The sequence below is a fragment of the Phocoena sinus genome, chromosome X, assembly GCF_008692025.1.
Source record: "Phocoena sinus isolate mPhoSin1 chromosome X, mPhoSin1.pri, whole genome shotgun sequence".
In the NCBI taxonomy this organism is placed as follows: Eukaryota; Metazoa; Chordata; class Mammalia; order Artiodactyla; family Phocoenidae; genus Phocoena; species Phocoena sinus.
The window spans coordinates 4,843,250-4,855,358 of record NC_045784.1 but is presented as its reverse complement, the minus strand read 5'-3'; the positions used below and the strand labels follow the sequence as shown (position 1 = coordinate 4,855,358).

The 12,109-nt window shown below is 45.7% G+C and overlaps 1 protein-coding gene across 1 annotated transcript in view; it reads right to left on the bottom strand.

Annotated features, from left to right (window-relative positions):
- The window catches only part of STS (steroid sulfatase), a 186,108-nt gene that overhangs the window by 67,330 nt on the left and 106,669 nt on the right, over positions 1 to 12,109 (bottom strand). The window contains 1 exon segment of the mRNA XM_032620276.1: positions 2,012 to 2,148. Coding sequence (XP_032476167.1) covers positions 2,012 to 2,148 — 137 coding nt within the window.

Sequence of the window (12,109 nt, the reverse complement as noted above, 5' to 3'; positions counted from 1 at the left end):
GTTTGCTTGCTAGCCAACAAATGTCAGAGAGGTGTACATGAAACCTGTTACACTAACATATAACGTTCATTAAAGAGATAAAATATTCTACTGACTCACACCACGAAGTACTCTACTGATTTACACTACTACGGTGTGGAAAATGTATACTAATTTACATGTACCGTTTTAAGAATGAAAAAAGAAGGCAGGCTTGTATGGGTGTATGTCAAAGCCCTAAGTATAATGAATTCTTCTTACGAATCTCATTAGGCAGGTTGTTCTGGTTTTGTTTTTCCTAGTACGTATTCAGCATCTGTGCTCACTTCTGTTATCTGACAGCATCACAGACAAGGTTAGAAAAGAAAGAAACTTGGAAGTTACCTCGTCTGAATTCATCAGGCCCACAGGTTTAAGACATCTCTCAAGTTCACAGAGATAGTAACAGAAAGAGCTAGAAGCTAGAAGAAGGGTGCAGTCATCTTGTCCAAAAGACGGTGCTCCTTAGAAGATTTAAATGAAACAAAACTTGTTCTTGTCATTCCCAACGTTGGTGACCAAATCATGCTCAGTTTGCTTTTAATACAAACCAACCAAGAAACTCTGCGGCCATGTTCAAACACCTCCAAAACATCTCGATGAAAAAACTATCAATCCAGGGCATAAAAAGAAAAGGAAGGGGCTTCCCTGGTGGTGTAGTGGTTGAGAGTCTGCCTGCCAATGCAGGGGACGCGGGTTCGTGCCCCGGTCTGGGAAGATCCCACGTGCCGTGGAGCGGCTGGGTCCGTGAGCCATGGCCGCTGAGCCTGCGCGTTCGGAGCCTGTGCTCCACAACAGTGAGAGCCCCGCCTACCGCAAAAAAAAAAAAAAAAAAAAAGAAAAGGAAGGAAGAACAAGAGGGGCAGGGGGTGGGGGGAGGAAAGGAAAAGAAAGGAAATATGCAAAAATCTTAAGCAACCTGTTCACGGGTGCCATTTGCTCAATTTTGTCCAATTTTGTCCAGATGGAGCGAGCAACGTCACCATAAGAGACATCTCTGGGATAGATAGGAATTGAATGCAAAGTTCAGAACCCACTGATTTTTCCATCCCTTTGCTTAACCCACATACTCTGTCTTCCTCTACACTCTGTGGAATAGACTCGAGACTGCTTAGCTGTGCAGAAGAAAGCACGGTCACCATGATCTCGTGTCGATGTGCAAGACACCGTTTAAAAAGGAAACCTCAGGGCTTCCCTGGTGGTGCAGTGGTTGAGAGTCTGCCTGCCGATGGTCCGGGAAGATCCCACATGCCGCGGAGCGGCTGCGCCCGTGAGCCATGGCTGCTGAGCCTGCGCGTCCGGAGCCTGTGCTCCGCAACGGGAGAGGCCCGTGTACTGCAAAAAAAAAATAAAAAAATAAAAAGAAATAAAAAGGAAACCTCAGAAGGAAGTCTTACCGGTACCTCTGAAAAACACGCTACGTTTCTCAGAAATAGGGTAATCTGCTTAGGGAGAAGGGACACAGAGAGCAGGGTAATCCCTGCCGTCCTCACAGACGCAGCAAGAAGCACACAGCTGGAGAAGAAGGAAACACAGTGGGGCTCACAGCATCCACGAAGACCGCAGCGCTACTGCCTCGAGACTTACCAAGGCCGTAGCCCATGGCGAGTCCTCTGCCTCCCGAATCTACCCTGCGCCTAACTTTGCTACAGGCGAGGGGCTGTTCACATTGAATTGCTAAAAGAATAAGTGGTGATAAGGATTAACGCTTTGATTCATTTTCTTCGTTCATCTCTTTGATCACCAGCCCACAGACCCAGACTCCTCTTGCTGCTGTACCCATCGGTAAACACAAGCATGGACTCGGGGCTCAGATGCGTTTTGTATTCTGCTTACCTTTCACAGTTAGTGTTTTTTGAAACACAAAAACAAAAAGCACGTGCTGTCTCTAAAGGCATTGGGGACATAGGTGGAAACTCAGAGGAAGTAAGATAGAAGGAGGAAAAGCCTCAGTCACATTGGAAGGACAGACTGAAGATAAAGGGACACATACCGACACTCCAATCCATTTCCTCGGCAGCATCTCCATAAGCGCCGTGTTTACTTTTGCCGGCAAAGTCCTTCGAAGAGAAGAGAGCCGTGTGCATGTGCAGGAAAGCCAGGACAAGCAAGAAAGGGGTCTTAGCATTCCTGAAAAAAACCCCAAAATCCAAGAGCAAAATAAACATGTTGGCCACCGTTGTTGTTTGTTTTTTATCCTGAAAGTGAAAATGTTTATTCCCTTGGTTAAAAAACATGGCATTTGTAATTTTTCGGTCTCAAATGATAATATCAGATTCAGCATACTAACTGAGGAAAATTAAATCAGCTCCGACTTAATGGCAGTGAACTCTTAAAAAAATTTTATTTTGTATCGGAATATAGTGGATTAACAATGTTGTGTTAGTTTTGGGCATACAGCAAAGTGATTCGGTTATCCATATACCTGTATCTGTTGCTTTTCAAACTCTTTTCCCATTTAGGTTATTACAGGATATTGAGTAGAGTTACCTGTGCTATACAGAAGGTCCTTGTTGGTTATCTCTTTTAAATATGGCAGTGTGTACGTGTCAATCCCAAACTCCCAATCTATCTCTCCCTGCTACCCTTCCCCACTGGTGACCATAAGTTTGTTCTCTAAGTCTGTGAGTCTGCTTCTATTTTGTAAATAAGTTCATTTGTATCAGTTTTTTAAGATTTCATGTATAAGCAGTATCATATAATATTTGTCTTTTTCTGACTTACTTCACTTAGTATGATAATCTCCAGGTCCATCCATGTTGCTGCAAATGGCATTATTTCATTCTTTTTAGTGGCTGAGTAATATTCCATTGTATATATGTACCACACCTTCCTCATCCATTCCCGTATGTTCATAGCAGCACTATTCACAATAGCCGAGACGTGGAAGCAACCTAAGTGTCCATCAACGAATGAATGGATAAAGAAGATATGGCCACCATTCTGATTAGGATCAACCTATGATTACACGATGCAGTTTGAAACTTCAGAAAATACCACTGAATGATGCTGAATACTGAATCTCTTACTTGGGGGATGGCAAGTCTCTCTCCATAGGTAATCACTGCACCCTCTACAGTTCAGCAGACTGATGTGCTATGTCCTTGAGATATTCTCCAAAGAGACAACTCAGAAAAAAAAATGTATTGGAGACTGACCTACTTTTTCCTTGAATTCTATTCTTCCCTCTCTCTCTGAAATTTATATGGATCGAAGCACCTACAAAACTGTATTCTTTCTGGAAAACACACACGCGCGTGCGCACACGCTCCTACCTAGTAAGGACGCTATATTGAGTTGTCAACTACTTAGAGTCACAGTTCAAAGCCAGTTCAGCTCTGCGTGCCGCCATGTTGCCCACCTTCTCCTAGAGAACAAGTCTCCTGGCAGGAACACTCCACTGTCAATACTGAATTTTGGAAGTTGAATGGAACGTCCTCTGAACTGGCCTCCATCTGTACTTTAGTCGAGAGAGACGGATGGTACTGCAAAAGCTTTTCGTAGTTCAGAGTACACCTAAACCTAGCCTGGTGGAATTGTTGAGAAAGCACAGATGCTGGAGCACTATAAGTCCCTGGAGCGTTAAAGGTCACTGGGCACATGTGGTCCTTGGGACAACTTCCAGGCAGCATGGTTACTGTAGGGAGGTCTGGGGGTTCACACCTGAGTCTGCTCAAAAGGATCAATTAGTCACATCACTTCCTCTTGACGTCTAGTGGACGTCTGAGAAATGCACTCAGTTGCTGTGTTTCAGTTTCAGGCAATAGCCTTCTCCTATACCTTATTCCAGGCGACCATCAGCAATTCCTTTCTGGCTAAAAGGGAATACTGAGTGAGTGCCCTTTTGAAGGCTATCAGGGCATAATGAAGAAGGGAATGAATGCATTAATGGGTGAATGGATGCAATTTCTCATACAGCATCTGCTGGTCTCCCCAAGGATCACTTATATGCTCTCCTTCTCCCACTAGACCTCAGGCTGGGGCATGTCACCTCCATCTGTGGATTCCTGGCACCAGCACAACGCCTGGCAGGTAGCATCGCTGCCGTAAACCTCTGTTATTCAATGAAATATTGCATTAGCTCTTTCAGCTTCAAAAGTACCACCCAGACCTTTAGTGAACTACTTGGGCCTCATGAATGCAACGTCGTTCATGTAAAAGTTGCTCTACAGCAGGTATTATTATATATATGCGTGCATATATATTTTATATATACAAAATAATATATATACACATATATGTATAACTATTTTATACACACACACACACACACACGCACATATGTGTCTGTGTGTGTGTCTACCTATATATGTAGATCTGTATCTCCAAACTTCTAACCTAAGTCAAAAGTCTCTGGCTGTTTTGGAGGAATCACAACCTGTGTTCGACATCTTGGCCATTGAGCAAAAGTTCTAAAGGAAGAATCTACTTAATTCAAGCAACTAGCAAAGGTTCTAAAGGAAGAATCTATTTAATTCAAGCAACATTGCTTGTATTTGTTTACTTACTGACCTAACCCCTCATGATAACCAAAACCACTTCAAATTTACAACTGGGTCTCACAAATGCCGTAACTTTACCTTTAATAAATAAATGGATGACACTCCTCTAAATTCATTTTCAATTTCCTAATGTGAATACAACTTGGGTTCCTTCAGCTCCTACCGCACTTGTGGGTCAACTGCTCACATCTACTGAGTATCACACTTTCAAGGTCGCTCGCTTTTGGGAACGGAAAATAAACACAAAAGAACACACTATGAGTGAGTCAGGCACTTCCTGTTCTCTGAAAACAGCAACTTCAGCAACTTGCTGTTGATTACTTGAATAGTGTTTTGTATTTCCAGCGCTGGGAGATGAATTCTGTCACATGTTTTTTTTCTTTTACAAGAGTATAAAATGAAGAAATACTGTTATTATTTCACAGCTAGGATAGCCAAAAAAAAAAAAAAAGGTTATAAGTGGCTTGCCCCACTTCTCTCAGTAACTAGAGTTTGAAGGCAGGAGAATTAGAACCCACCACCTCTGTTGTATAAATCTCACTGTTGCCTCTCAGAAAGAAAAGAAGAGATATTCACGTGCAGACAGACGCACAGCGGCTGTCATCCGATCTGATGATATTTGCATGAGCGTGTGTACCAAAGGCATCCCTTGGCTATCTCAGAGGGTACATACCCTTGAAGACCCTGAAAGAAGTGAGACTAAGCCATGGGACACCATGGACTTTGGCCACACAGGTGGCCTGTTCAATTTCCACCCTAGTCATTCTGGGCGCACGTTTCCTCACAACTGGATACACTGTACCTCCTTCTCAAGAAGCAGATTAGGGCGCTAAAAACTGGCTTGGATTTCCCAAAATGAACATAAAATCTCACTCTTCATACTCATCCCAAAATAGACAGTTACATTACGAATGGGTACAATTTCACTGCCACCTGAGGCTCCTCTGCTCTCCCATTTATCTTTAGACTTAGCGTTAAGGAAAATAGACAAGGAAGCTTAAAAACTCCATTTCCTAAGCATGTACATGGTCATAACTTAAAATGCAGGATGTGGGCTTCCCTGGTGGCGCAGTGGTTGAGAGTCCGCCTGCCAATGCAGGGGACACGGGTTTGTGCCCCAGTCCAGGAAGATCCCACATGCCGCGGAGCGGCTGGGCCCGTGAGCCATGGCCCCTGGGCCTGCGCGTCCGGAGCCTGTGCTCTGCAACGGGAGAGGCCACAGCAGTGAGAGGCCCACACACCGCCAAAAAAAAAAAAATGCAGGATGTGATTGGCAGAGAAGGATGAGCTACTGCACGCCCAACAGCTTGGAAAAAAAATAAGAAAACTGAGGAAAGAGGCAGCCATCAACATTACTGGCATTTTATAATCACAGGGATCACGAGATGAAGGCATTTGAAAACGTGAGGTGAGGATGAAAAAACAAAGGATAAAGTGGGGGCAACAAGCAAACAAGGGAGCCCAAGACGAACGTCCTTCATAAAGAGGGCAGGAAGAACAGGTGAGTCCAAGAGGTACCCCTTTGGGGCTCAATCAATGACCATGGGATGTGATTTCTGTCTTGTAATGTAGGGGGACCCTGGGTGGAAGGGGAGAGGGTCATTCATGCGTTGATTATAAATAGGCACCTATGTACAGAATTATTTTTCTGTAATCTCTTTGGCATCCAGTAGACTGCCCATGACAGATACCAGCCAAGGTGCTAGGTGTCCAAGAGGATTGATGAGGTTTTATACACAAAACCCAACCCTGGAACATTTAGGGAGACGTACCCAGCTGCACAAACTCCGAACCACGAAGACTTACCCTCCGGGAACAGAGATGTGGTCAATGCAGCGTGGGCGTGTGGGCTGGACGGACATCCGCCATTGCTGCCCTGCACACATCCTGAGATGTGACTGACAGCTTGATCATTGGTGTGGGGGGAGGAGCCCTTGCTCAGCCTTATCCTTCAAGAGTGCAGGAAAGGCCATCGTCCCTCGTTCAGAAGGCCCAGGTCTCTCTTCCTCTCTACGACCTTGAAAACTAAATGATGCTGGGGCAAGTTGGCGGGAGGGAGATCTCTCCATAACTGCTTTGCTCCTTTTTTATTAGCTGGAGTACTTCAGTAAACAACTCTCTTGAGAATTTATTGCCACTGTCTCGCACGCTGTGTGAAAAGATAGAACTTTCAGCTGCTACATGCCTTCCCTCTATTTGTTACAAATACAGAAGGCAGCTCTGCACCTTCCCGGCAACCTGCAATCACTCCAATCTCAGAGTCAGAAAGATTTACATCCCGTCCACGCGTGAGTGAAACCTAGGCAAGAAGATGGCTATGGCATTATTATTATTATTTTTTCTGTCTGCCACAGTCTTCCATACCGTGTTCCTCTTCTCAAAGTCTGACCTTGATTATTCACCGAGTGTCCCCATTTGAGTCAGCGTCGGGAATGACAGGAATGCAACTAGGGACGTCTGTGCATTCCTCCTGAGACCCCTCAGATGCTGGTGATTAGACTAAGGCATAAACCAGGTAGCGCTGTCAACAGTCACCCAGCCGGAGTCCGTGTGACCACCATGCTGTACGCACAGAGATGGACACACCTGGCTGTTCACTTCATCCATCCAGGCCTTTCGCATCTATTCTGCCCATGTGACTCCAAGCACTCACAATATAAAGCTAAGCTGGACCGGCTCCTGCCATCAGCAACCCACAGTTCAGACAAGACCATCAATAATTGGTCTCAGCTGCTTTAAGTTCCACGATGGAGCACATCAGAGGATGGATACAGAGAAGGAGAGTGAATCTCAACCTGGTAGGGGTCAGGACTCACTCCTGGAGAGAGAGAGAGATTCCAGAAGTTCCTGCCGTGTGCTTTCCATAAATGCATCGGCGTCTGAGCCACTGTCCCCTGGGTGCTATTCAGATACAGCAGTGGACGATGGCAGAGACGTAACCTGTGTACTCACCCGGTGAGCTTTTAAAAGCACACTTCCTACGGCATGCGGCCCCAAACGATTCACTGAACACTTCAGAATACATTTTTTAAAACAAAAACCCCACTATATGGATTTTTACCGCTAACTGAAACATACCACTAATAGGATGACGATTAGTTGGGACGGGGGAAAACCTGGGAACAATTTTAACTTTCTACTTCTTTACATTTTTATACTGCTTTGATTTTTTAAAGTAGCACATGCTATTTTCAAAACCACAGAAAAATGAAGTTCTATCTTACATATAAAAACGAAGACAGGAAAACCATGAAAGCCACCTTTCCCCCACAAAAACAGAGGGAAAAGAAATAGATACCCAGGTGTGAAAGTCGGTTTGTGTAACGAGATTTAAGATGCTGCCCTGACTTCAGTCATGCTAGCATCCCCCCAGCTATGACAAGCACCCCTGCTTCCCCACAAGCACCCTAGCTTCCCCACAATGGCCTCATCTGTGAAGCTTCACGACGGGCTCTCTTTGTGAGACGATCCTTCACAGACAGCCTTGCCTGTGACTCTATGTGACTCCTATAGATTATATGGCTTTGTACCCACAATGGGGTACAGTGAGGACGCCCGACTGGAGACACCATCCATAATCGGGTGCAACCCTCCACGCACAGCTGGACTTCAATCAAAGGGCTTGAGGTCAGCCACACGCCCCATTCCGGAACAGGTGGTGGGAAGATTCTTTGATGCTTCCGGCTTTAAATTACCTGGCATTCATTCGTTAAGTGTCCTAACCCGGAGGTATTGAACATCTGTAGGAAAAAAAGTCAAATTTCTTTATGCTTCAGGTAGAAGCAAAGAAGTAACAATTGAAATCGTTGTAATAGGAGATTTGACACTAGGGAAGAAGATGGATTTCCAAACTACTACTGTTTCTGCTTCTGCTGCTTCTTCTGTTTTTGCTTCCACTTCTGTTTCTGCTTCTTCTCCTTCTGCTTCTGTTTGTGTTTCTTGTCTTCTTCCTCCTCGTGTCCCCCTCCTTCAAGTCTATGCTTGGTCCCTGGCAAAGACGACAGGCTCACGACAAACTGACGAGAGGCCCTGTCCACTCTCAGCTTTCTAGACGGAGCCCCTTCCTCTCTGGAGAAGGACCCCCGCCCAGTTAAGTGGACACAAGGATCCTAATAGACTATCTCTGGGGACAATGCAGGTGGGAAATGAGTGGGGACTGCCTCGCCGAAAGGTTCATCGTGACTTGTCCTGGAAGCAGGTAGAGGAAGTATGGCTGAGTAATCATGCCAAGTGCTCAGGAGTGCCTTAAAAGGATGGGGGTACAACAGCATGGGGGTGTGCCCCCTTGAATGGACCCTCCAAGGGAAACAAACAAGACTGCCTGTGTTACCCCATCCCAGGAAATCTGCCCTGTCTGGGATACCTCTGTTAGTAGGTGGATGCCCGATATAAAGATAGGTCATCTATTCTACAGGTTCCCTCCCAGCCTGGACCCACGAAAGAAGCACATGCAGGATGTAAGCAGACCACCCTCACGCTTCACCAGAGGGAACCAGGGAAGTGGGTATAATGGGGATCCCTTCTAAGACGTGGAGCACACAGCAATTCACTCAACATCAGGACCGAATGCTAAAAAACCAGGCCAACATTTTTTAAAAATCGAGAAATGTCCAACTTAAAAAAAATCCCCCGGAATAGTCCCCCGCACACACGCAAATCGGTATTTCTGATTTCTCTGGAACGTTGGGATGCTGGGAGTACCACCCGCACTCCTTCGGGACAGCAGTTAGCAGGAGCCCTCAGGAGTCAGCCATCCGAATGCACTGCACCAAATCCAGCTCCCTCGGGCCCCAAGCCTTATCCCGCCCAGCACGCATTTCCTTGCCAGCCGGGGCCTCAGCGTATTTGCGCCTTAACGCCTGACGTACCAAAGCTCACACCTCCTGACTCCTGTTTGGGTCATAATCCTGGGGCACCAAAGAGATCTGGGGGTTTGATGAAAAAGGGAAGGTCTGAGCGTGCTTTATCCAGACTCCATTCAGGTAGGAATGCCGTGGGCCTGGACCCAGGATGGCTACAGACAAGCGTCCTCCAGAACCGCATTCCACCTGCAGCTTTTGCTCAGCCTGGAAGGAGGGGCGCGTCCAAAGAACCACTCCCCGTTCCTAAGTTCATGTCCTGCTGCCCGATGAAAGGTAGAAGACGAACTAAGGGACTTCCCTGGTCGTCCAGGCGTTAAAACTCCGTGTTCCCAATGCAGGGAGCCCAGGTTTGATCCCCGGTCACAGCACTAGATCCCACATACATGCCGCAACTAAGAGCCCACATGCTGCAACTAAGACCTGGCGCAGCCTAATAAATAAATAAATATTAAAAAGAAAATAAAGGAAACCAATCAAGTAGCATCTACCCTTACTGAACAAGACAATTCTTTGATTATTTAACCTTTTCACTTTTGAACGTGTCTGTACGCGCGTGTTTCCCTGTGTGTTGCCCTTAATCTTTCATCTGGTTTACTTTTCTCACCAAGAACTAAAGTCAATGTCGCCCCTATTCTTTTCTGGCTTAAACTAATGAAATGATCCCTTTGCTCCAAAGAAGCTTTGTGTCCAATCACAGCTATTCATCACGGCCACTGAGACCACAGCCCAGCTGGCAAGGTGAAAGGCTAGGCTGGAGGTACCCTGTAAATGCATCTCGGGACCCTGAGTGTGCAAAACGCTGACAGCACTAGGACAGGATAAAAGGTCAGATATCCGATGATACATTTATCAGCTGTCACAGGGCTGAGGGCGTTACCATGACACAAGCGATGCTTGTACAAAGGCGTATTTATTTACTATAAAACTGCGGACTACAGAAAAGGTCTGGGGTGGGGGGCTCTTCCCCAAGACTCCCCACCAAGGGCAGGACATTTCCCTGTGGATGTTACTGCCCGCAGTCACTCATACTCCTCATAATTCTGATGTCACGTGGCTTCCCTGTGGGGAGAGGTCAGGGATCAGGGCTTGGTAAAGTTAGAAAAAGGGGATCTTACAACTCTGGGGAATCCGATGAAAAGTAGAACTCTATGTCATCTCCAGCTTTTGGACTTGTTTTCTGGTAGACCCTAAAGGACACTTCCATGAAGCAAAAGAAATATCTGAAAATGAGCTTACCTGAAAATGGTTACCTTACCTGAAAATGGTTACCTTACCTGAAAATGGTTACCTTACCTGAAAATGGTTAGCATTGATTTCACTTTTGATTATAGGCTTTAAAGCTACAAACACACACACACACACACACACACACACACGTGTGTGTGTGTGTCTGTGTCTGTGTGTCTGTGTGTAATGTCAATGCAACTCCCATAAACCAGGACCTGGAGAACAGAACACTCCTGGTAGATTTCATATGCATTTATGAATCCAGTATCTGGATACCCTAAACTATACAAATTATGTGGGTTTGCATAAAGTCATCACTTTGGAATATTTCTTCAGAGTGAGGGTGTCTTTACTGGCAGAGAAACACACAGTGGTTCCTTTCAACTGAAATGCTTTTTCTAGCAACGAAACGCCGGTTTCAGTGACTTTAGGGAGCGAAGGGGCCAACAAATCTGGCTCTTGCCGTGGCAGAAATGACCCGGGTTCACCTCTCTCTATGAAGGACGATTGGAAACGTGAATCTCTTTCCACCCGCTGACATCGCACCTTTTTCAACGCAGTTCAACCCGAACTAAAAAACTACCCTGGGAACAAAATTAACTTGCTAACTTCACCCGTCACCACGTAGCCTTTATCTTTTCGGAATACTCAGCCACTTCTCCCTCGCCACGGTTAAGGATTGTACTACGAACGTGAGTTTATCTAAGAATTCCCAGGTGTGTTCTCCTTTGAGGGCATGGGACCCGGACGCTTCCATCTGGAGAAGGGGTATTGAATTTCCTAGTCTCCTTCCAAATAATCCACACTCGAACCTTACTGGTAAGTCTGCAGAGTATATATGGCAGCAAGGAAGGCAGCCAGCTTGTTATGGTCCGCTCAAGAGAGCCCTCACAGAGAGTTAGGTATGGGTTCTAACCCACTATCTACTATTCCCTGTGGGGCTTTTGCTCTCACTCCAAAGTTCTGAGCCTCAAATTCCTCCAAAAGAAGACATCTCTTCACCCATCTCCCAGGGTCCTTTTGTAGCACGTAAGAGGTGACGGGTATGAAACGTGACCAAGAATACGTGTATATCCACAGTGCCCGGCGTATATCTAACCAGTATCTGCTAAAACTTGAACACATCCCTAGCTGGGCACCCAAGCTGGATCTGTTTTACAAAGCATGGATGGGAGTCATGACCAGGGAGAAAGCTGGAATGACTGAAGGGCCCTTCATTCAGGGCATATAAGGAGGATTAAGTATCTCTAAGAAATCTACAGGTCATTCCTTTCCTGTCAGAGCAACAAGGATTTCTTGCTAATTAAAGTGTGTTTAGGATGACCTGTCTCGAATTACTGTACAGCTTAGAACATGTGTTGAGCTAATTATCTAGGTCTCTAATAGTAGAAGCATCTTCCCAAGATAAGTTCTATCCCTAAAAGAGTAAATTAGGGTGAGGGATCGTGGAGTGCATAGTTATATATTCCACACCGTCACTCTCCTCAACTTGGAAACACC